The sequence below is a fragment of the Phodopus roborovskii genome, unplaced genomic scaffold (genome assembly GCF_943737965.1).
Source record: "Phodopus roborovskii unplaced genomic scaffold, PHOROB, whole genome shotgun sequence".
NCBI lineage: Eukaryota > Metazoa > Chordata > Mammalia > Rodentia > Cricetidae > Phodopus > Phodopus roborovskii.
In genome coordinates, this window is record NW_026126567.1 from 4204533 (window position 1) to 4226966 (window position 22434).

Below are 22434 nucleotides of genomic sequence, written 5' to 3' on the forward strand. Positions count from 1 at the left end.
AAAGACACCTAAATCTCTGCCTAGAAAATAAACAAAAGAAGCCTGAGTCTGCATCTAATTTTGCTGACTTCATTTTGGCCCAAATCATACAACTAGCAAGTGGAAGAAGACACAGCATTGGCTACATAGAGCGCCAGGGAGCACCAAGGCCAGGAAAGCAGCACCAGGCAGGCACCACAACAGGCATAAGCCAGCATGGTCCTCTTGGGCCCAGGGCAAGGGAGATGAGGCACACAAAGACAATGTGGGGAGCAGCTGGACACAATACCAGAAGAAAGGAGGCCTCTACCTGTGACCAGCTACAGGGTTTCAGACAGCAGTGATGCAACACTCATCATAGCCATTCTATAGTTTACAGTCATGTGTGGCTGCCTTCTGCATCCAGAAGATGTTCCTTCCAATCAACTAGCCGTGCGCTGCAGCTACAACAGTCAGGTCACATATCCTTGCCACCTCAGTGTACTGCCACATGGTCCCGAGTACAGACGGAACACTCGTTCTTTATGGTTTAGGTAATAATCAGATTTCCAATCAAATAGAGTATTCACTATCAATACATACCAGTGATGTCAACATACATTACCTAACTAATTTGTATATAACTTAATTTATGAAAAATAAATTATTTATATAGATATAGATATATAGATATTTGTTTCCCCAGTTTGTTTTCCAAACATCTCCACTATAAAGGATAGCTTAAGTTTTGAAAAGGATGTATGGAAGCAGGCTGACATTCACCATCCATGGGATTCTCTAATCCCTGAATACTGAAGCCAAACACTAATACAGACAGATAATGGCATAAATTAAGCCCACTAAACAGCATTTTCCTAGCAAGATGAATCTAGAGTAGCTATCTTTAAACCATTCTGCCAAGCAGTAAGAACCATTCACAACTACAAAACTATCTTAACAGCTTATTAATTGAAAGAAATATGACTCCTCTTACAACCAACCATGTCTACTTGAAAAAGACACTTGCTTCATAATTTGGTAAGAATTAAATGATCTAGAGCAACATATTTATCCTTTTATATTCTGTTTCTGAGACCAGTGTATTGATAATCTCCCTGTCAGGGGAAAAAAGAAAATCAACCAAATAGCATTGAAAAGTGTACAGATAACATCAGAGAAAGACAAACATAGATAGATAGATAGATAGATAGATAGATAGATAGATAGACAGACAGACAAACAGATGGAAGATGGATGGATGGATGGATGGATGGATGGATGGATAGATGGATAGGGCAGATATGGAGAAGAGAGAGAGAGGCCGATCCACATAAAAATTACTCAACCTGTGGGGTGTAACCATTGTGGAGGTAGAATGACCCTTTTTCAGGGAGTTTCAATAACAGATATTCTGCAAACCAGATATTTAGATTACAATTCACAACAGTACCAACTTACAGTTGTGAAGCAGATATGAAAGTAATTTTATGGTTGGGGTCACCACAACATGGGAAACTGTGTTCATGGGTTCACAGCATCAGGAATGTTGGGTACCACCACTTAAGATATACATATCAAATACATGTAACCAAATAAAAATACAAGTTAGAGCTACATGAACAACTTTTCATATGAACATATCCATATGCTACAGACATATTTTCTGAAACCTGGCATCCTATATGCCATACAGAAATGTACATGAAGCTATGGCCATGAACAAACAGGGACAAATTCTGAAAATAAGTTAAAGCTAAAATTCTGAATCATGGGGTTTGGGGTTTTTTTTGGGGGGGGGGAGATTGTTTTTTTTCCAAGACAGGGTTTCTCTGTAGCTTTGGAAGCTTTCCTGGAACTAGTTCTTGTAGACCAGGCTGGCCTCAAACTCACAGTAATCCACCTGCCTCTGCCTCTGCCTCCCAAGTGCTGGGATTAAAGGCGTGTGCCACCACTGCCTGGCTGAATCACGTTTTAAAGACAGAATTTCTGCAGCACCCCTATAAGTCAAAGCCCGCGGCCGCACAAACACTCCTCCCTAACTGTAAAGACATCATCATTCTGGAATTCACAGCTGTCTATCTGGAGCCTTGTGGCTGTGGATGTCCTGAATCCCCTTCCTCTTCACTCTCACTAAGTTTAACCCTGATGAAGGCTCCTGCAAACACGTTAACTATGAGGCACGCCTGTGCAGGACACTTCCGCCATGACATTCTCATGAGCTTACTTCCTTGTTCATATTCTTCCCTAACTGTTTCCTACCCAGTGTCTGTTCATTCACTGTCGCCAACTGAACACCTACTACAAGTGAGCATCGGAAAAAGTACTGCATACATGGAGTATGGAGTGTCAGCAGGGCACCATGTCAGTGCGTCCTGTCAGATGGTGCAAAAGCACCCTCTGAAGACACGGGAACCGAGGAGGAGAGGAGTCTCTTACACAGCACTGGCCACACTGTGCAGACTACTTTTTCTAAGGTCAGGAACTATACTATTCCTTAGTCACGGTTCAGGTCCTAGCAGTCAATATTAACAAATCAACAATAGTAAAGTAATAACAGCCATACATAACATTTATTGAACGCTGCTGCCTGTCAGGCAATAATGTTTTACACCTGGTGGCATATTTATTCTTCACCAAGAGTCCTGCAAGGTGGCTTCTTCTTTTACTATAGCCAAGTTTTGAATCAGGAAATTTAGGGGGAGGGAGTTACTTGCCCCAGGACACACACTCAAGCAGCAGGGCGATGAGACAGACCATTTCTAATCATTACACAGCATCATCTTCCAAAATGAGTGGACAGTCACAAACAGGGATTCTCCGTCTATGCTCTGAAGGTGTGAACCCAGAAACGGTCACTGGGTCAGGAGAAGATGACCTGGTCCTGTCTGCAGTTAAAGCCCTGGAGGGTCTCCATGGCCTCTGAAGCAAGCTTAGCCGAGGGGCAGCAGGAAAAGGGACAGAGGCAGAAACAGGCCAGAGCAGGGGGCTTCTCCCCGGGGAGCATCCACTGCAGAAAAGAGCCAGGGGTCTCAGTGCAGGCCTCTCCTTCCTATGCTTTAGCTAATCAGCATCCAAGATTGTAAAGCACAGAAGATGCCTCACTTCTCCCCACTGCAGCCGCCATGGCAACAGCCAGCTGGACCACAACCTGGTGGCAAGCACGAACACCGTGGGAGCTGCAAGCCACAACACAGGTACGAGTGGCAGAGGAGAGCATTTTGCTGCCATCCACTGGGCTCCGGGTCTGGGGCTGAACAACAATGCGACTACAGTAGTTACTGCTTTAAGAAGGTTTTCCAGACAGCCTTGACCACCGTACTGTGTTTAATGTGGGGCAAGAGTTCATAACGTAATTAGCAAGTTCCAAACACTTACTGGCCAGCCAGAGCCTTTAATTAGCACACACAGACTTCCACAGAGAAAACAGACCACGGGTTACCTTCTTTTGATGGTAAGGGGGCAGACAGGGAGGAAGGGGACCAGATGTCTGAAAGCACTATGGACTAAGAGCAAGAACACGGCGCCACAAGGTATCTCAAGAACAGAATTAAATCCTAGCTGCTGCCAGCGCTCAGAGCATATCCAGGATGGTACTACGAGCCAAGCACATTTTACCTACTCTAAAATGCACACGCCTGTGCTCCTTTGGTGTTTATCCTGTATAATCTCTACGTCGGGCACTCTGATTCTCTCTCTCTCTATAGTTCCCAGAGTTTTATGGAATTGTTTCAGTCAATAATGTTGAATATGCTGAAAGAAGATGCATAGAACAGCAAAATGAACACAGGCCTTCCACTCCAGGAGGTCTGGTGTTCACTTATGCCAAAGCCTAACACCCCCAGGCTCAGTGGCATTATCTGTAAAATGGGGCATGGGCACCCATCTGCAGGATGCTGTTACAAAGATCAGATAAAAAATTGCTCAATAGCAGGTGGATGGGAGTTACCACTAGCACTGTCACACTTAGTTCTGACTATGGACCAGATCAGAGCTAATTACATGGAACCAGACAAGCCACTTTCTTCACAGGCCCCACTCGGGACAAGCTCATTACTGCCCACAAGCCCCTGGACTGCTTTACCCTTGACTGGTGCAATTCACCTTAGCTTCGCCTCTTTCTCCTCTTGCTCTATTTTTCTATCCCAGTCACCCAACTAAGCGGGAAGCCAGAGCTTTGGAAACAAAGGGGCTGAACTCATCCCAACACTGACTTGGTAACCTTCAGAACGCTCTGCAGCCTGCCTTTCTGATGCTCAGCCTCCAATCTGGCAATTCAAAAATGAGATTTTCATTGAGGCTAAAGACAATGGTACCCACTTCACAGACTGCAGAGTATGAAGAAACCACTTTAGGAGAAAACAAAAGCCATAATTAAAAAGCAGCCCCCCCCCAAAAAAATACTTAATGAGGTAGGCCTGGTATGCAGTGGATAAGAAGCAGAATGGGGGAACAGGGGTGGGAAAGGGGGGCATCAAGTTGTTCATTTAGCCACCTGACCATTCTGGCAGGCCACACCATCCTTGGCAGACACCCTGACAGATGCTCTTGAGTATAAGACACACAGGACCTTGTTGAAGTACAAAGGAAGAGAAATCAACTCATAATTCCCTTACTTTTCACCCCACTGTAATCTGAAAGGTGAGTTTGGGAACCAGCCTGCCTTCTAGTCGTAGCATTCAGTGTTAAGCCAGCCTTGTGACTTTAGGCCAGAAGTTGGTTCTGGGTACTGTGTCAGTCTCCCAGCACAGCCTGATGTTTAGCAGGGACTCAAGCTTTGAAAGGCCATCTTTAGTACTCCTTCTGTGGCAGTGACAACTCATTTGATGTCTCTAAGATCCTGATGCACAATTTGAGATAATCAGAGTACGTAAAAATCTCTAAAGCCTGCCTGCAGATACTCTAGGCACCCGTAAACATTCATTTCCTGCTGCACACCCCAATGCTCTGTGGTAGACAGAAAATTGGCTTTCTCCAAAGACATCTGCATCCTTACCTCCAGAGCCCATAATCATTAAGGATTGCGGAGAATGGCTGCAGATGGGCTGGCCTTAAAGTGGAGCCATTACCCAGGTGAGCCCAGGGCAATCACAAAGGCCTACAAATGGAAAAGATGATAGCCTCCTGGTACTTCTCTTGCAGATAAAAAGGAGGGAGCTACAAGCCCACTCTGCAGCTAGTTCTACAGAGCTTCCAGAACACTCTACAGCATCTACTGGGCTGCGAGGTAAGGAAGACACTGTATTTATAATAATTAATCACAAGAGCCACAGAAAAGGAACATATTACCTGGTTTTCAGGTTTATTTCAAGTAGATCTTATAGATGTGAATCTGAAAACTGACAAAAGTGAAAATAATTTCGCTTCTTCTGTGTACTCACACTTCTCGCTAAACTATACGATCTTAACTGGGATGATTACATGTCTTGTCCATAAGGAACTCAGAGGATGTTAAATCACACAACTGCATCAGCTCAGCATTTTAACTAAAGAGACCAAGATAGATCACAAAACACAGAAATACCCCGGGGTTTGGGGAGGAGCCAACTCAAGTCAAGCTGCAATTTTCAGATGCTAAGCAATAGATTTGCATACCTACCTCCCCTGAGCACTTGGCCACCTTTAAGCACTGGGGATTAGCTTCTGCCACTGCTTGGATATGGTTAAAAGCTCCATGCTGTAGAAGCTTGGTCTTTAGTGATCAACTCCCTGAAGGTAAGTGGGTCAGAGGGAGACAGTGCATGTATGAGCTAATGCTGTCTCATTAAAGCTGTTCATGTCTAGACCGTTCTTTAAGAACGAGCTGCCAGAACACAGGCTGCCTAGTTTTTTGACTCCTTCTCTATGCAGTGGGTTTTCCTTCCACTTCTCTGCTATGTTGATGCAGCACAGAGGCCCATACTAAGACACTGACATCATGCTGTTGGGACTCTCCAGCCACTGGAGCCTCTTTATAAGTGAATTGGCTTCAAGTATTTTCTTACAGCAGCACAAAATTAACTAAGGCAGTTTCCCAGGCAATGCATGGTTTGAAATCTTTTGTGAATACTTTATCTTTTTTTTTTTTTTTTTAAACAGAAGCCATACTACTCCTCTATGTTTATATATGTGCTGTCAGTTGATACCATCATCTTCTCTCCATGTAAGAAAGCCAACTCAACTTAATTGAAAGGTCTGTTATTTACACTTCAGACAGATCAAAAATTCTAAAAGAGTCTCTTACAGATCATTCAAATAGAAATTCACTTTCATTCAAAGTGCACTAAATGAGTTATGAGACTGTCATAACTAGTTTCTTCACATTTTTCTAATTCACTAGGAAGCAACAATTCACTTAGGCAAAACAAATACACACTTTACTCAAGTCTGTGGAGTATCGCAAGGGTCCGTTTTCCCCTTAACCAAGGCCGTACTAATCAACTCCTCTGACATATCAATTTGTCCAAGACAGGGCGCATACGTGGAGCTTCTGTACAGAGAATACAGGGGGCAAAATTTAAAAGAGTAGATGGACAATAGACAGACAGACAGACAGATAGATAGATAGATAGATATGATAGATAAAGACAGATGATAAAAAGATAGATGATAAATAGTAGATAAATAGATAGATGATTGACAGATGGATGGACGGACTGATGATTAATAGATGCTGTCCACAAAAGGATCTTTCCTCCTCAAACTCCCTTTTTGACCAGCTTTTATCATTGGGCTTCCTCTTGCAGTAAAGATGCACCAGCATACTGTGGATCAGGCCACTGCCTCTCTCAACAAAGCAAACCAGAACCAAAATACACCCATAAGAAGACAGCAGTAAGGGAGGCGCCTGGGTCTGGCTTCTACTGAGCCCTAAGCATTAATCTGTTGAGGTTCCTATGTCAAAGGTTGTGGCCTCTGCACCCTGTACATATCATCAGGGAGGCAAGCAGGCCCATGCAGGCAGGAGGAGTCACACTCAAGTGTCTGAAGATCCAGGCAACATCCATCAAAGGCAGCCACAAAGACACTGCATAGTGCATACCATTAAATGTAAAGTCAACTGGCAAAGTCAGAGCTAAAGAGAAGCTGCCAGGGGCTGCTGAGTTTTCTGGGGACATGAGCCGAGCTCCACGCCACTGCCTGGCCCTGTACCATGGTGCTCTGCTCCACTCTAGCTGCTGGAGGTCAAGGGTGTGCAGGGTTCAGCGTTAGCAGCAGTAGCCATTTAAAAGGCTACAAGAAGGGTGTACCCTTCTGTCCAGCCCTCGCCTGTCATGGTTCATCCACAAACCTCAGAATGCACAAGCCTGACATAGATCTCCTCAGAGCCAGTCGCTGGACACTCAAAAGAAAAACAATCTACTGCCTTCCCTCACCAAAGCAACCTGGAAACCCTGGAGCCAACTAGTCCCCTGCCCCAGCTATGCTATGGCCACCGCCTCCGGCAAAGCGGAGGGCCCAGCACGGGGCAAGAGGCACAATAATGAGACACAGTCCCGCACAGAGTGCTTAGGTTCTCCTGGGAAACAACTCCCAGAATTCCATTGTGACTAACACAGTGGGATCAGGCAGATTCTGAAGGGGTGTGCCCTAGGCAATGGGGTACAGATGGAAGAGCACATGAGTCTGCCCTGCTACACAGCAGACAGGGAGCCTGCAGTCTTCAGAGACGACATTTTTTGACACTAAGGAAAAGCATTCATTCCTCCCAAGAGTCAAGGGTGTTTCTGCTGTCCATCAGGGTCACTCTGAAGTTCCCTTTCCCTCCCCTGACTGGAATAATGCACTCACTACTTGCTCCTAAGTGGGGCACAGTATCCAGGCTGTGTTTATTACAGCACTTACCACCCTACAATATAAATGTCTTTTAATTTGGCTGCTTCCCCACTGCGCTGGAAACTCTAAGCAGGGATGACACATTAACCAGCTCTGTGTTTCAGCACTTAGCCCAGTCTAACCATGCTCCCACTGCAGAAGGATGGAACCCACCCCTGGCCTGAGGAGCCAGTGGGAAAGTCACACCTGTCAGCCTCCTAGAGCTGCTCCTAGGAGGCCATAATTTCCTCAGTGCAAAGTCATGCTTCTCCTTTCTTTAACTCTCCAATCCTACACAAGTACTGTTGCTAGCAATGATAGCAATTCTTCATTAGAAGCAACCCTATGTGCTACCAAAACAGGTGAGAGAAGAATTCTGCTCTCTTATAAGTAACTCAGAGAAGTATCCAAGCAGCACCAACTCGAGACCCAGTATTCTACGCTGGACCATGTGTGCTGCCGGCTCACTGGACTTGGGGAAAGGAAGATGGCGGAGTTTTAAGAACTACCAATATATTAGCAGTTCACATAGATTCTCCCAGGACCATTTAGAGATAAAAACACTGAAGTTTGTGGTGCATATCGCAAGTTAATGCACCACTGAACTGTCCAAGAATAGGGAAAGGGAAACTACCTTATGATAGAATCATCTAGAACACAATCACACAAGTGGTAAATTACCTCCTAACTCTTCTCTCATTCTTGTACATCACCGAAGACTGAAAATCCAGAGCAATACTTTGGGCTTAGTGGCACACACACCTGTCACTCCAGAACCAATCCAATCCAAGGTTGAGGTCACTTCTTGCTGGTAAATTGAAGACCTCTGGGGATGATGAGGGTGATGAGGATGATGATGATGGTGACAGTGATGGGGATGATGATGGGGATGACGATGATGATGATGGGGATGACGATGATGGTGATGATGGGGATGATGATGATGGGGATGATGATGGGGATGATGATGGTGATGATGATGGTGATGATGATGACGGTGATGATGACGGTGATGATGATGACGGTGATGGTGACGGTGATGATGATGATGGGGATGATGATGGTGATGCTGGGGATGATGATGATGGTGATGATGGTGATGGTGATGATGATGGTGGTGATGATGATGGTGATGATGGTGGTGATGATGATGGTGATGATGGTGGTGATGATGATGGTGATGATGGTGATGATGATGATGGTGATGGTGATGATGATGGGGATGATGATAATGGTGATGATGATGGTGATGATGATGGTGGTGTACAGGAGACAATTAGGAAAAGCCTAGTTTGTTGTACCTAGCCACCTGCATTCTGCTGTGTGTCACATGCTGCTCCAGTGCACAGCTTGTACTTCCAATCACAGGCGATGTGTCCTAAGGACACAATCTCCTGAGAATGGGGTCACTCCTGATAAAACCCCTTGGTCATTGCTCTCAACAAGTCCCTTTACATAAATACACTAAACCAGTAAGTTACATCAAAAACTGTTTGAGAAACAAGTCTGGAACACTGGCTGCTCTTCCCGAGGTCCTGAGTTCAATTTGCAGCAACCACATGTTGGCTCACAACCATCTGTAATGGGATGTGATGCTCTCTTCTGGTGTGCTGGCATGTACACAGACAGAACACTCATACGTAAAATACAAATAAATAATTAAAAGTTTGCAAAGAAGAGGAAAAGTATAATTTTGAGGTTTTTTTTTTTTTTTTTTTTTTTTAACTCAATAGATTGGTGCCAAAATCTAGCCTTTCTGCAAAGCCTTGACGGAGCAATGTGAAGCCAGAGGAGGGCCAGGCGCTGTGCCCCGCAGTGTGGTTCTGCCTGTAGGCAGGGCTTTACAAACAAAGTATCAGAGCTGGGAGATGGCGCCGTCTGTATTTGCCATGCAAGCATGACAATCCGAGTTTGGATCCCCAGAACCCATGCAAAAAGCCAGCAGCGGCGGCAGGCTTGTAAGCCAGCTTGTAAGCCTAACTAATACTGGATGACAGACAAAAGGAACCATGTGACTTGCAGGCCAGTGTGCAGCTGAATCAGCGAACTCCAGCTTCCATGAAAGAGTAGGTAGAGTGTCACTAAGGACACCTGATTTAGGCCTCTGGCTTCCCCCACGCACAAGGCATTTGTATTGCTGTGCCAAGAAAACTTAACTCTCATGAGTTTACAAGATTATTTTCCAAATATAATAATGAAACACTGAATAATATGCATAAAACAGTTAAAAAGACTCAACTTGCAGGTATACTGGCAAGTGGCAGCATGTTGGAAAAATCTACATAAGAGAAATGAGTGGTCTGCAATAGATGTAACTCACTCACTCTTATCATTTGTTAACTGTGGGTGACCGGGTAAAACAAAACGTACCAGGACTGGTCTTTAGTCTGCAACATGAGAACAGTATGAGGTAGGCTGACTAGGCCCTGACCACCACCATAGCCTTGCATATTGCTTGTTTTTATGAAGCCTTATCAGAGTACAAACATACTCACTCATGTACATATTGTCTGTTCTGCTGTCCTGATATACTAACAGGAGTTTAATAGAAGAAGGCATACCTTAAAAATATCAGTCTTTAAAAAAAAAAAAAAAAAAAAAGAAGAAGAAAGAAAACACCCTAATGTTTGGTTTTTATAGAAAATGCCTGAATTTAGCATAGAGACAATGGAGACACAAATCTGATTCCCAGACCTTTGAGCAAGCAGCCTGGAAGCAATGCCAAACCCTGGTTTATAAGAGCATCCCTCACTGAAAGAAGCCAGGGAACTGTGTAAGAGAGGACCAATTTCTGAGAAAGGGAACAGCAAATGAGGCCTGGAACAAGATGCTGTTTCCTCTCTGACATCCTTCGGTGCCTGGTTCCTGGACTGCCCTAAATACCCAAATCCACAGAGGCTCAACCTCTGCATATAAAACAGTGCGACACTTACTCATATTAAGCTATCTGTGTCTTCTCTGTTCAGTAAATGGTCACTAGAATACCTGTTAGATCCTAATACTATGTAATCTGTAATTGTGTGTCATTTCCATAACAAAAAAGTAGATGTTTAATAAAGATTCTATTTTTTTCCACATATTTCTCATGCATACCTGGTTAAAAACAGTAGGCTAGCTGTACTTACATGTGATCATCCTATCAAAGGGCCGAGGGCACATGCAAGGCAAAGGGCTCCCAATAACCACGTGGGCCACTATGAGGGGCTGTTTACACGGTAAAGGTTCCTAACTCATTGAGTAAAATAATCCATGACCGTGCAAGACAAATGAGATGAACTGAACAGAGGGGCAGGGAAAAGGAACGGAGACAGAGAGACAACCAAAGAGAAGAAATGTCCCCTTTCACAGAATGTCATCTGCTAAACGGAACTAGAGCAGAGGACTTAGAAGGCTGTCATTTATAAACACCACACCCACAGCCGTGTTTCAGGCAAGAAAGACTGGGCGCTGGTCTGTTGAGGTTGACAAACATGGAATATTTAGCCTTGAAGTATATCCGTCCCCCAACAAGGGAGATGCTAGCACAACTTCAACCAGTCACCAACCCGACCACAGCACTGCGCAGCTTTCAGCACCATGCATCCTCACACACAGGGGACAGACACAGTGTCCCCTCCACTCAGTGCATAAGAATCAGACAGTCCAAACTTAGAGATGCTCACCACGAACCCTGGATGCCCTCAGAGGCAGGGAAGCAGAGGGCCATGGACACTAAAACATGAGGAACCTGGCAGCTGACAGGCCGGCATCACGGCTGAGCTTCGTCAGAGCTGGGGAAGAATGCCCTTCTGGTGGGAAGTAGACAAGCCACGTGATACACACACACCTTACACACACAGGGGTCGGGAGAACAAAACTACAGCAAGCGATAGCTGGTGGACCCCTGTCGATGAGATAAAGGGGTCTTAGCACTATCCTTTTGATGTGTAAGCTTAAAATTATTTCAAAATAAAATCTTTAATGCCAAGAACAAAAAAACTCTTGAATACTGGAGGAAGAAAAAACAGACAAATATCATCAAAGGTAGGAAAATGAAGATGAGGAGAAACAGGAAAGCCCCAAGAGGTTACAGTATGCAGCCAGCACCAGGGCACTGAGCTAAGTACATAGCATCAGCCTCACACCTCTCTGACAGGGACGCCAGAAGAGGGGTGGAGGGGGCAGGAGAGAGGAGGGGGAGGGAGAGGGAGGGAGTGGAGGGGGGAAACAGGCCCGTCAGACTGTACTGAGAGAGGAAGAGCAGCATAAGCTTCACATCCTGAGCTCTGTCACAGCGCACAGCCCACTCTGCAAGCAGTTCCTTAGCATGTTTACCTCCCTGCCAGGGCCTGAACACTTGATGAGACACCCTGTAAAGGAGACAGGAGGCTGCAGAGACCGCCACAGGCAAGAGCTCTTGCTACTCTTGCTAAGGACCCAAGTTCTGTTCCCAGCACCCACAGGCAGCTCACAAGCCCAGCTTCAAGAGATCTGATGCCTCCTATGGACCACACACACACTCAAACACACACACAGGCACACACTCACACACACACAAACACACACAGGCACACACTCACACACACACACTCACACACACACATACACACACACTCACAAACACACACACAGGCACACACTCACACACACACAAACACACACAGGCACACACTCACACACTCACACACACACTCACACACACACTAATCTTTAAAAAGATGGACCCCTTTGTTAAAATGAGTAATGAGGGAGAGGGCAGGGATGACGGCAGCAGTCATTTGCTCTTCGCTCACCACACACCTTGTCTGCACAGGGGACACAACACAGACACTCCCGGTACATGTACTCATTTAATCACCACTGTGCAGACAGGAAACTGAGGCTCAGAACAATCAGTGTGGCCTCCATCACAGAACAACACGGGCAGAGCCAGGACATGAGACCACATTTGGTTGACACAAAACTTAACTCTCCTGTGCTGCAAAGTAGCCTGACTCCTGCTCCAGTGTCAGCTAACTGTGGCCACACAAGGATTTTCCCAAGCGGATAACTTCTGCTCATGCTCTCTGAGCAGAACTGAACTGAAAACAACAACAACAACAAAAACAAAAACAAAGAACCCAGGGCAGTAGGAAAACCCAGTCCCTCCCCACAGAAAACAGGTATGACACTCTGCCCTGTCCAGCAGGCAAGAGCTGGGTCTGAGACCCAGCTATGAAAGGTAGCTTGTAGGGAACAAAGAGGACCAGGTAAAGATGTCATTGTCACTCATCTCAGTAACAACAAATGAGCTAAACATCACTGCCATTTACAAAGCTAGGAATGTCAGCTCAGAGACAGAATTACTCCAATTCAATTTAGCAGTATTAAATATTCACAGTTCAATTTGGTAGTTCAAAATACTTCAACACACATTACTTGCATCATTGAAAAACAATTTTTGGAATTCTTATAGTTTATAAATACAGTGATCCAGCATTCAGCCCGCTAGAAATAAGTTCAAAAGAGAGCTGTGTTTGCTTTTCAAACCCTCACACGGATTTGTACGAACCTGGCAATGACAGACCCTGTAATGCATCACACAAGTCAACAGCAACAGAAGGCAACAAGAGGCAGGAAATCCCACACCAGCTGACAAACCTGGTCTTACTGTCGCTTGCTTGCATATCTAAGACTTTGATACACATACTCCAGTGCAAACTGACTGTGAGAACTCTAATTCTTCCAAGGAAGAAGTACCTACTTGTTCAATCCGGAGCTCCTATACTTTCCTTAGATCACAGAGCGCCCTCTGAGTTAGCCGCATGAGTCACTCAGATGACCCTGTGACCACCATTGCTTTATCTGTAGAATGAGATGAACAAAACTAACCTCGCACAGTAATACCACAACTAAAAGGAAAAGCAAACTAGCAACTGAGCACAGCACCCCTTAGGAACTCAGAAACAATGGCAACGAGAGAAAAACATTCCACTGTGACCTGAAATGCTAGCCAGGAAGTATTCTAGATTTGGGGGGAGGGGGGGAGGGAGAGAGGGAGAGAGGGAGAGAGGGGGAGAGAGAGAGAGAGAGAGATGCATGGAACCCTAAAGAAACACAAGCTTGTCCATGAACACTAAGCTCAGGAGTTCAGCCAGTAAGGATATAAGATGATCTGCAGCTATGTGGGTCGCCATCTAGTGGAAGAAAAGCAGAGCACGGAGGAACACCATGAGCAGAAGAAAAATACAAGGAAAATGAGAATGAAAACTGCCCCTCCCTGTTCTTCTAATTTCTCACTGGGACCTCGAGCCAACAGTGACCCCCCCCCGAAGGATTTATGCTGCACAGAGAGATCAAAGGGGTGCTCGTCACACATCCAGGCCCTTTACCATGCCAAGGAAGAGCACCAATAATCTGCCAGAACACCTTTAAAGTCCTTAAAATAGCAGCAGAAGCTGATTGGTGAAAACCATGCAAATTTCCAGCCTTCCAACTCAGAGCAATCTCTCTTTGCTGTGGAGGCTGCCGTGGCCAGGCATGCTGTAAGCTGTGGGGTCATAAGAAATGTTTATGAAACGTCACTTGTTAAATTGAAATCAACCCAAGCTGCTGATTCTGGTGGGAATGAAAAAGGCTTCCTAAGACAGGGATTTCTCTTCCCGTACTTCCAGGGCTGGGAAACTAAAATCATACTAATGATGTAAGATTAAGATACACATGGGCTAGGATCTGTGTGTTAAGGTGTCACTGGACACTGCTGTCAGCAAAGTGATACCAGTACTCACACAGCTGCCTTGGGCCAATCTACAAAAACAGCAGGGAATAATAATTTAGAACCTCCTATGTGTTCTGCATTACATATGTGTAGAACATCGATCACACAAACAACAGAGCACCGTGTCCCAAATCCGCTGATGGGCAAACTGACAAATTGCACAACCGGACAAACCTGAAGGCGACACCCTCCATGATCCCAGGAAACTTTCTGCAGTTTGGTCCCTGTTAAGTATGGCTCTTCCCAAATCTCCACACAGGCAGAGTCCCAGTCTGTCTCTCTGGACAGCAATGGAATCTGTTCCGCTTAGCAGATGACCCCTGCAAAGACTCACTGAACTGAACCAGATGAACTAGCAAGAGCAGCCAGGGTGCCCACCTCACTCACCCTGATGCCCAAGCCGCAGGCACACTCACTGGTTAACTTTCCAGACCTCAGCTTTCTCACCTGCAAAATGACTAAAGAAGTCATTTTGAGAGCGTTAGAAGAATAGAATGAAGTAATATACATAAAGCATGAAAAGGTCCTTGATAAACGGCAGGTGCAATCAGCAACTACAAGGCATATATATTTAAATATATTACCATCCAGAACACCAAAACATAACATTCTCCCCCCCGCCTTTCTCTTTGAGCCTGGTTTTAAAGGATGGAAACTCCCCACCATACACTCTGAACCAGTCCTGGCCGACCACGGAAGTACTAAACACAAAGAGCTCTGTAATTCCACTGGACCCTCCCACACAGCTGGCCCTGAGCCAAGGTCACACTTGCACACTTTCTAGGCCATGTAGCTCTGCTTCCTCTTCGACTTCCAAGAGACACACCTAAGTCAGGCTCCCCTACCCTGAGGGACCAAAGCCTCAGTAACACTGCTGAGAGCTCAGGACAAGGGGGGGGGGGGTTGCCTTTCTGCTGAAGCACATTTTCAGACACCTCTTTTAAAAATTAATCCTCACCAATGGAAATTCCTAATGGGCTTCTACCACTTTTTTAATTTAAAATTTTTATTTAACAGCAGCACTAACAGCCTTCTATATCCTTTCTTAAAGTATCCTTTCAAAACCCCGCAGATCTGAAGTCCCAGCCTGACTACAAGCTCCACTCCCACTGCTCTCCATGCTGGAGCTATGGGTGCCGCATTAGGAATAAAGGGGAAGCCAAAGGTAGCAAGGAAGGCAGGGATAAAATTACCCATCTCGAAAGCTCCTGTGTGGGTCAGAGATAATGCACAGGAACACAGAGGCCTCTCTGTGGCAGCTTGTACTTTAACCCTGTCCCGGAGCTAACAACACCCTGCTTACTGATGTGGTAAAAATGTAAGCCTTTCTCTCTTCTTTCAGTCAGACAGATGACCAGTGGCAACGGGGCCTCTGGACAACCAACCACCCAACCACCCATGCTCATTTCCGGTTTGTGGCTAAGCCAGGCTGCAGGTGTGCACACCTATAATCCCAGCTCTCGGGAAGTGAGGCAGACAGAGGGTCTCTATGAACAAGGGACAAGATCAGCCTGGTCTACACTGTGAGTTCTAGGCCAACCGGGGCTACATAGTGAAATCCTGTCTAAAAAGAGGAAGGGCAGAGTGTGGGGTAGGGGGGAAGGGAGGGAGAGAGGGAGGGAGGGAGAAAGGAAGGAAGGAAGGAAGGAAGGAAGGAAGGAAGGAAGGAAGGAAGGAAAACAGAAAGTTAAGTACATTACTTTCTGGCTGGCACCTGAATTGCAGATTGACTCCTTCAGGCAAGAAGTCTTACAAGACAAGGTCCAAGGGTTCCTAGAATTCCAATTTGATTCTATTAAAAAGAAAAAACGTCACCCCATTATGGATTTCAGAAGGAAAGCTGATTGCACACCAGAGTGCCCTGGTTTAACAAGTTCTTCAAGAAAGAATAAAAGTAAATAAACATCTGATTCTAAGCAGATCTGATGACATCTTCTCATTATCTCCTGAAGAAAGACCCCTACTGGTCTGCCACATTAGGATCAGGGTACAGGTCTGCTTCTTTAACAGGTTTCACTTAGAGCCTGCCTGCCTGCCTGCCTGCCTGCCTGCCTCCCTCCCTCCCTCCCTCCCTCCCTCCCTCCCTCCCTCCCTCCCTCCCTCCTGCAGGGAGCAGGGATGTGTACACTGGAGTCCTCATGCCCACCCCCAGACCTGGGGCACCACACAGGTTAGGAGCAGAGCTCTCCCTGGCTCCGAATTCCAAGCACACATTTATCCATGGTCACTACGTACAACTACTGTACAGCCATGAAGGCGGGAGCTCAGTTTGCAAGGCCCAAGCATGACACTTGATGCTACGTCCTGAAGACACAAGGACAGGTGGGACCAGGTCTGCCTCCTCGCAGGCCCTCACTCTCCCAGCAAAGTGATGAGACCTAAGCAGCAGCATCCCGCCAGGGCAGAGGTGAGGGCTGGGAGTGGACACCAGAGAAAAGCAATGGAGCCCTCCCCCTTTGGTGGAGAGAGGAAAGTAGATGGAGGAATTAAAGCAGAAATCTTCAAGGGGTTAGAATAAAAATAGACACCGTATCATGTGTCTTTGAACCCAGTGTGGTCAGGGAGAAAAAGAAGCAACTGCAGGCTTGCCTAGTCTCATCCTGTCATTAGCCAACAGTCTTACAGGAACTGCACTTGCCAGACCCCGAGGGTCTGTACTGAACGGCATGGCAAAACCAAGCACCAAGTTTTGCCATCTCTCTGATATCCTTAAATTGTGCCATTTGGGGCAAGTTCTACAACTGAAAGCCAGTCCAAAGACCTCTCCATCCCCGGTGTGTAGGCAGTAGTAAGAATACAAGCACCATCGGGTCAGGACAAAAGGCCTGTCTTAGCCCAGTTGCACATTCTGATCTCTGTCTTACAGAACAGCTGAAGGACCAAGCTCCCTAGGAAAGAAACCGTACAAACACAAAACTCATTCTCTCCCACAGTGAGCATGGGGTATTCTAGTTCATCTCCTCTCCAGTACGCAGCACAGGCTGGGCCCCCACGGTCCATGTGTTGGAACTCTGTATCTCTCTATACAGTACTGAATAAAACTCGAGAGTGGCTGACCTCAAAACTGAGGCACTGCATTTCCTACAAGACAAACCAAAACACAACCAGAAGAGAAACAATAAAAACGGAAATAATGGCAGCCTCCTCTGGATGAAGTGGGAAATCGCACTCCGAAGCATACAAGAACCAGACCTTAGCCAGCACTCTGCAAACCTCACTGTTGAGCCCTCACCATACAGGTCTGAGCACATACGAACAAAACCAAAATGGTTGCAAAAGGGATTCCCCAAAAGCCATGCTACACCACTGAATTCTGTGCACTGCAAAGAAACACAGGCTAGTGGCCTTCTTCCTGCACATAGGTTGCGACACGTACGTCCTAAGTAATGCAAAGAACCTCAGTACTTGAGAAATTGAGGTGCCACAAAAACCACTTATTATGAAGTTAACCTTACTCTGGTGTCCCTCACTCTACCTCCTCCTATAACCAACAACAACTAAATTTCACTAGGCCAGGAACAGCGACAGACCTGTACATATCATAACCAGATAATTAAAAACATGGAGTTGTGCCTCGGATAGACTTGGACAGAGAGCCATCCAAGCCTTGACCAAAGTGCTACATTAAATCAGAACACAAGACATTCTGGAGAGGGCTTCAGGGAGTGGGTACATCTCCTGCAAAAGCATGCAACACTGCCCTCAACTCCAACTCCCTTAGCAAGAAGCACAACACTCCACCCTACAGCATGCATGTCTATGGGAACAAGTGGAGGGCAGCGACAGAACGCCAAAGCCTGACTTCTTCCATTTCTTACTGAATCTGATTTCCTTGTCTCTAATGTCAATTAAGCATCATCCTTACTTTTGTTGGAGAAGAAAATCTCACATTTGGGGCAAAGAGAGAGAAACAGCTGGAAATTAAGCATCAACTCAGTAGGTAAGTAATGTCCGTCACAGAACACCAGCCTGGAAAGAAGGGCAGAAGCCCAGCTGTACTAGGAAGTGGGTGCTCCTGACAGCATGTCCGCCCAAGGACTGCATTCTGAAATGACGAGGTCTGGTTTATAAACTGTCTCGTTATCACATGGTGCTGACTACCAAAACACCGGTCACAGGGGGGCTTTAATTCCAAGGTGCCTTGGTCTTAACATCCAATCCTCAAGTCTACGATGGAGGTCTGTTTCTTCAAAGAGGTACAGAAAGAGACCACAGTCTTTTAAAGCAACACAAATCTTTCTAAATCATGCACATCATTTCCCTCTCTTACATTAACTTAAGCAGGGACACTCATACTGGCTGTGTTGATTTCAATAGTGTTTTAGCGGCTTTCAAGACAGGAGATGTGGATTCAAATTAATTCTCAGCACCTGGAGGCTAATAGGCAGCAGGGGTCCCAGCAGCCTTACAGGAAAGCACTGATTGTCTGGCCTGTGGGGCTGGAAGCCTGAAGATCGGAAGGAACTAGTTAGCAAGTGCCTCAAAGTGCCATGGAAACTGTGCAAACACTGAGCTTTGGAGACACCAGCTACCACACCACCACAGCAAGGGCTCACAGTGCCGACCATTCCCTGTTTGAGACTCCAGCCTAACAACTTCTCAAAGGAGACTTTCTCCTGGGGGAGGAGGACCCAAGCCCCCAGCAAAATAAAAATAACATTTTATATAAGCAGTAAGAGGGTTTCAAATGAAACTTGGCCAACCATCACCCGAACACTCACTTCAGACCCGGTGTTTTTAAAAAGGCACTTGTACCGTTGGAGTTACATAACAGACCACATAATTAATATTGTAAATGACAGAGCACTGCCTTCTGGATGCCAGCCTCCACCTCAAGTCCGGTAAAAACTCGGAGTAACAGGAAGGAGCACCCTGGCGGCAGGGCTGTCGTCACAGCTAAGGTGTGTACTTCTTACAAGAACTACACTCTGGATGAAAGGCAAGGCAAACAAGTTCAACACCAAACAAGCCCCAATAAGCTACCCCCCCATCCCCACCCCTGTATCTGGCTCAGGAAATGGGGCCATTATTACCACCGACAGAAACGTGAACATCTTAACACAGGGCTATGACACGACAACACTGCATGGAAAATAACTCATTATCCTTTACAGCTGGTTTCCCTGGTTGAGTACAGACAGCCCTGGTTTGAGAGAGAGAGAGAGAGAGAGAGAGAGAGAGAGAGAGAGAGAGAGAGAGAGTCTTGCTGGGAAAACTGTCCATACCATTTCTAACTCACTGATCTCACACAATGTACAAAGAAATTTCTTACAGAGATGACAGCCCAGCAGGCAGCAAGAGATATATGTAAATCATAAAAGAGTGAGGAGTACAAACCTAACTGCAGGAATCTAGCTACAGAACTGCTCTGAAGGTCCAGGCAGTAAAACTTAAATTCTCGTTCTCTAATTTAGGAGTGGATGCCGTTACTCTTCCACAAGCCTGTTCTAGTAAAGGGACCGAAATATACGCATGCCATTAATGGGAGAGCTGTGCAAATGTTATTTCTACTCAACAATTCTAAGAAGCTTAAATTCGTGGAGGTCTTGTCTCTTCACCACCCCCACCAGGCGGCAGAGCCTACTCCCGACAACTGTCTACCATAGGCAGCAAGTAGCAGAGGTCGTGGTTCTAAAACATAGGTATCTACACACAAATAGAATATGTCTGCCTCATCTTTCTCAACAGTAAGACTCGGGGCCATCATTGAGATGCACAACTGCACAGAATGATTCATAAAATGGTTACAGATCTGACCAGATGATGTATCTGTCATGTCCCTGAAAAAGAAAGAGAAAAGAGAGAGAGAGACAGAGAGAGAGAGAAGGCAGCCAGAGGTCCCCAGCCCATCTTCCTCTGAAACACATATGCTGAACCCGGGTGTAGCAGACAGATCCGGGGAAGGCAGGCTTCATTTACCTTCCATGCCAGCAGATTCCATCCCAGCAGACGAGTCAGAAAGCCAAAGGAGAAGTGGGACTGAAGAACACTGTTGTGGGTAGGCGTGCCTCCATAAACCCCGGTGTCCCTGTCCTTGGCACTTTCCGGCTCCTTCCCCACCCGCGCTGGTTGGAGGAGTGTGAAAAACGGCACAGGCGGGTGGTTCCTTTGGCAATGTGCTCAACCCCAAGCCGCCACCAATGAGGGTCACCCGCCCAGCTTGTCTCGGAGAGAAAGGGCGAGCAAGAACCGGCTGGCTCTCTGGCGGGCCTCCTCTCCCAAACTGAGTCCTCCAAGGGCCGCCTGACTGCCAGGCTGGCATGAGTGCCCGCCCCCAGGAACGGCAAACTGCACAGCCGGTGGCTGCCCAGGCACACAAATGATCGTGGGAGAGGGACTGGGCTCCTCCCTCGGGGCCGCTGGGGTCCTCCCCTCGGTCTTGCTTGGAGAATCTGACCCTAAGCCTCTACCAAGGTCCCCAAACTTCACTAACAACCCAAGCACCTGTTCCCTTCACCTCCTGCGCAGCCAATCCGCTCAAGCCCATCCATTTCCCTGCAGCGCTTTCTTCCAGCTCCTTGGACACCCCGAACACCCCAGGTCCCGGGGCGCCCCACTGTCGCTCTCCGGGAGGCTGGTCCATCGTCAGCCCAGACACAGGACCCTGCAGGCTCGCTGTGTCTGCCCCAGAAGTTTCCCCCTGGGTCCACCAGGATCCCGTCGTCCGTCTCCCCCCCCCCCCCCCAGCTGCCCGGCCTCCTCCCTCCTCCCCGGAGCCAGGTGCGCGGGTGCCGTTAACGGCCGGCGCGCTCACCTCGGTTCACCAGGCGCAGGGCGTGCGTGAAGGAGGGGTCCAGAGAGTCCTTCTCCGCCATCAGCTCCGGCAGGTACTTCTCCTCCATGCTCGCCGGCCGCCGGGCCCGCTTCTCCGCCCCGCGGCGCGCGCGCGCCAGCCGCCCCGCAGCCCGAGCCGCCCGCCCCCGGCGACGCGGACCCCGCCAGGCGCCTCGGCGGCCAAGCCGGGCGGGCGGCCGGGCGGCGGCGGCGGCTCGGGGCGGGCGGCGGCCGCTCAGCCCGGCCCCGTGGAGCCCCAGATCACCGCGCTGAGGGCCGCGGGCTGCACGGCGGCGGGATGAGCGGAAGGAGCGAGCCGGGAAGCGGAGGAGCGCCGGCCGGGCTCGCCCGCCAGCCGCGCGGATGCCTAGCTCTGCCTCGACCCGCCCCGCGCGCCGCCCCGCGCGTTGTGAGCCGCCGCGCAGTATCCCGCGCCCTCCCCGCCCCACCCGCCGCGCCTGCGCGATGAGCCGACCGCCCGGCGCGCGCCGCCTCGCGGGGGCACCGGGACTGCGCGGGCCCGCGACGGGGAGATCGTGGGGGCGCATCGGGTCCCCAGGCCCCCGCTGTCCGTCCCGGGCTCCCCGGGAAGCGTCCCTAACCTGTCCGGCATTGCCTTGGATGTGCACAGGCTGGGAAACTGAGGCCCGCAGGTCAAGTGGGGCGCCCAAGGTCACCGGTCCTGGGGAGAAGGGGACAAGGGCAGAGTCTGGGGGACCCCGGGTTCACCAGGCAGGGCTCTGGGAATAGGCGATGCGATGCGACCAGGTGCCTCGTTCTCAAAAGCTCGGCGGACTCGCGGACTCGTCTAACTTAGGTCTCTTTGCTGTGCGCTGGTATTTGTAGGAAAATAACCCTGGGCTCGGGCTTGGAACGCCAGCCTCCTGAGACCCTTGGCGCAGAGGTCGGTTACATAAAAGCGCCTGTCCTTCAGACTGTCTTTGTCTTCCAAGACTTGCTCGGGTTGCCCTTCTCTTTAGCTATAAACATGCTGGTGCCTGGACATGGATGAGTGAGTCTCTGAAAACTGTCCTCAGGAGGGAACCTACCAGAAGGCACTTGGGTGGTGATTGTCCTTCCAAACGCCCAAAGAAACCCCAGCAAATGCTGTCCTAGGCCCCTTTGCAGATCCCCTGAAGAGTGTGGAATGAAGGTCGCACACCTGGCTAAGGACT

The 22434-nt window shown here is 47.8% G+C and overlaps 1 protein-coding gene across 1 annotated transcript in view; it reads right to left on the minus strand.

The window, feature by feature from the left end:
* The window catches only part of Khdrbs3 (KH RNA binding domain containing, signal transduction associated 3), a 138252-nt gene extending 116430 nt beyond the window's left edge, over positions 1–21822 (minus strand). The window contains exon 1 of the mRNA XM_051202510.1: positions 21240–21822. Within this exon, the coding sequence (XP_051058467.1) occupies positions 21240–21807 (568 nt within the window). The 5' untranslated portion in view covers positions 21808–21822. The remainder of the gene's footprint in view (positions 1–21239) is intronic.
* Positions 21823–22434: the final 612 nt, after the last annotated feature.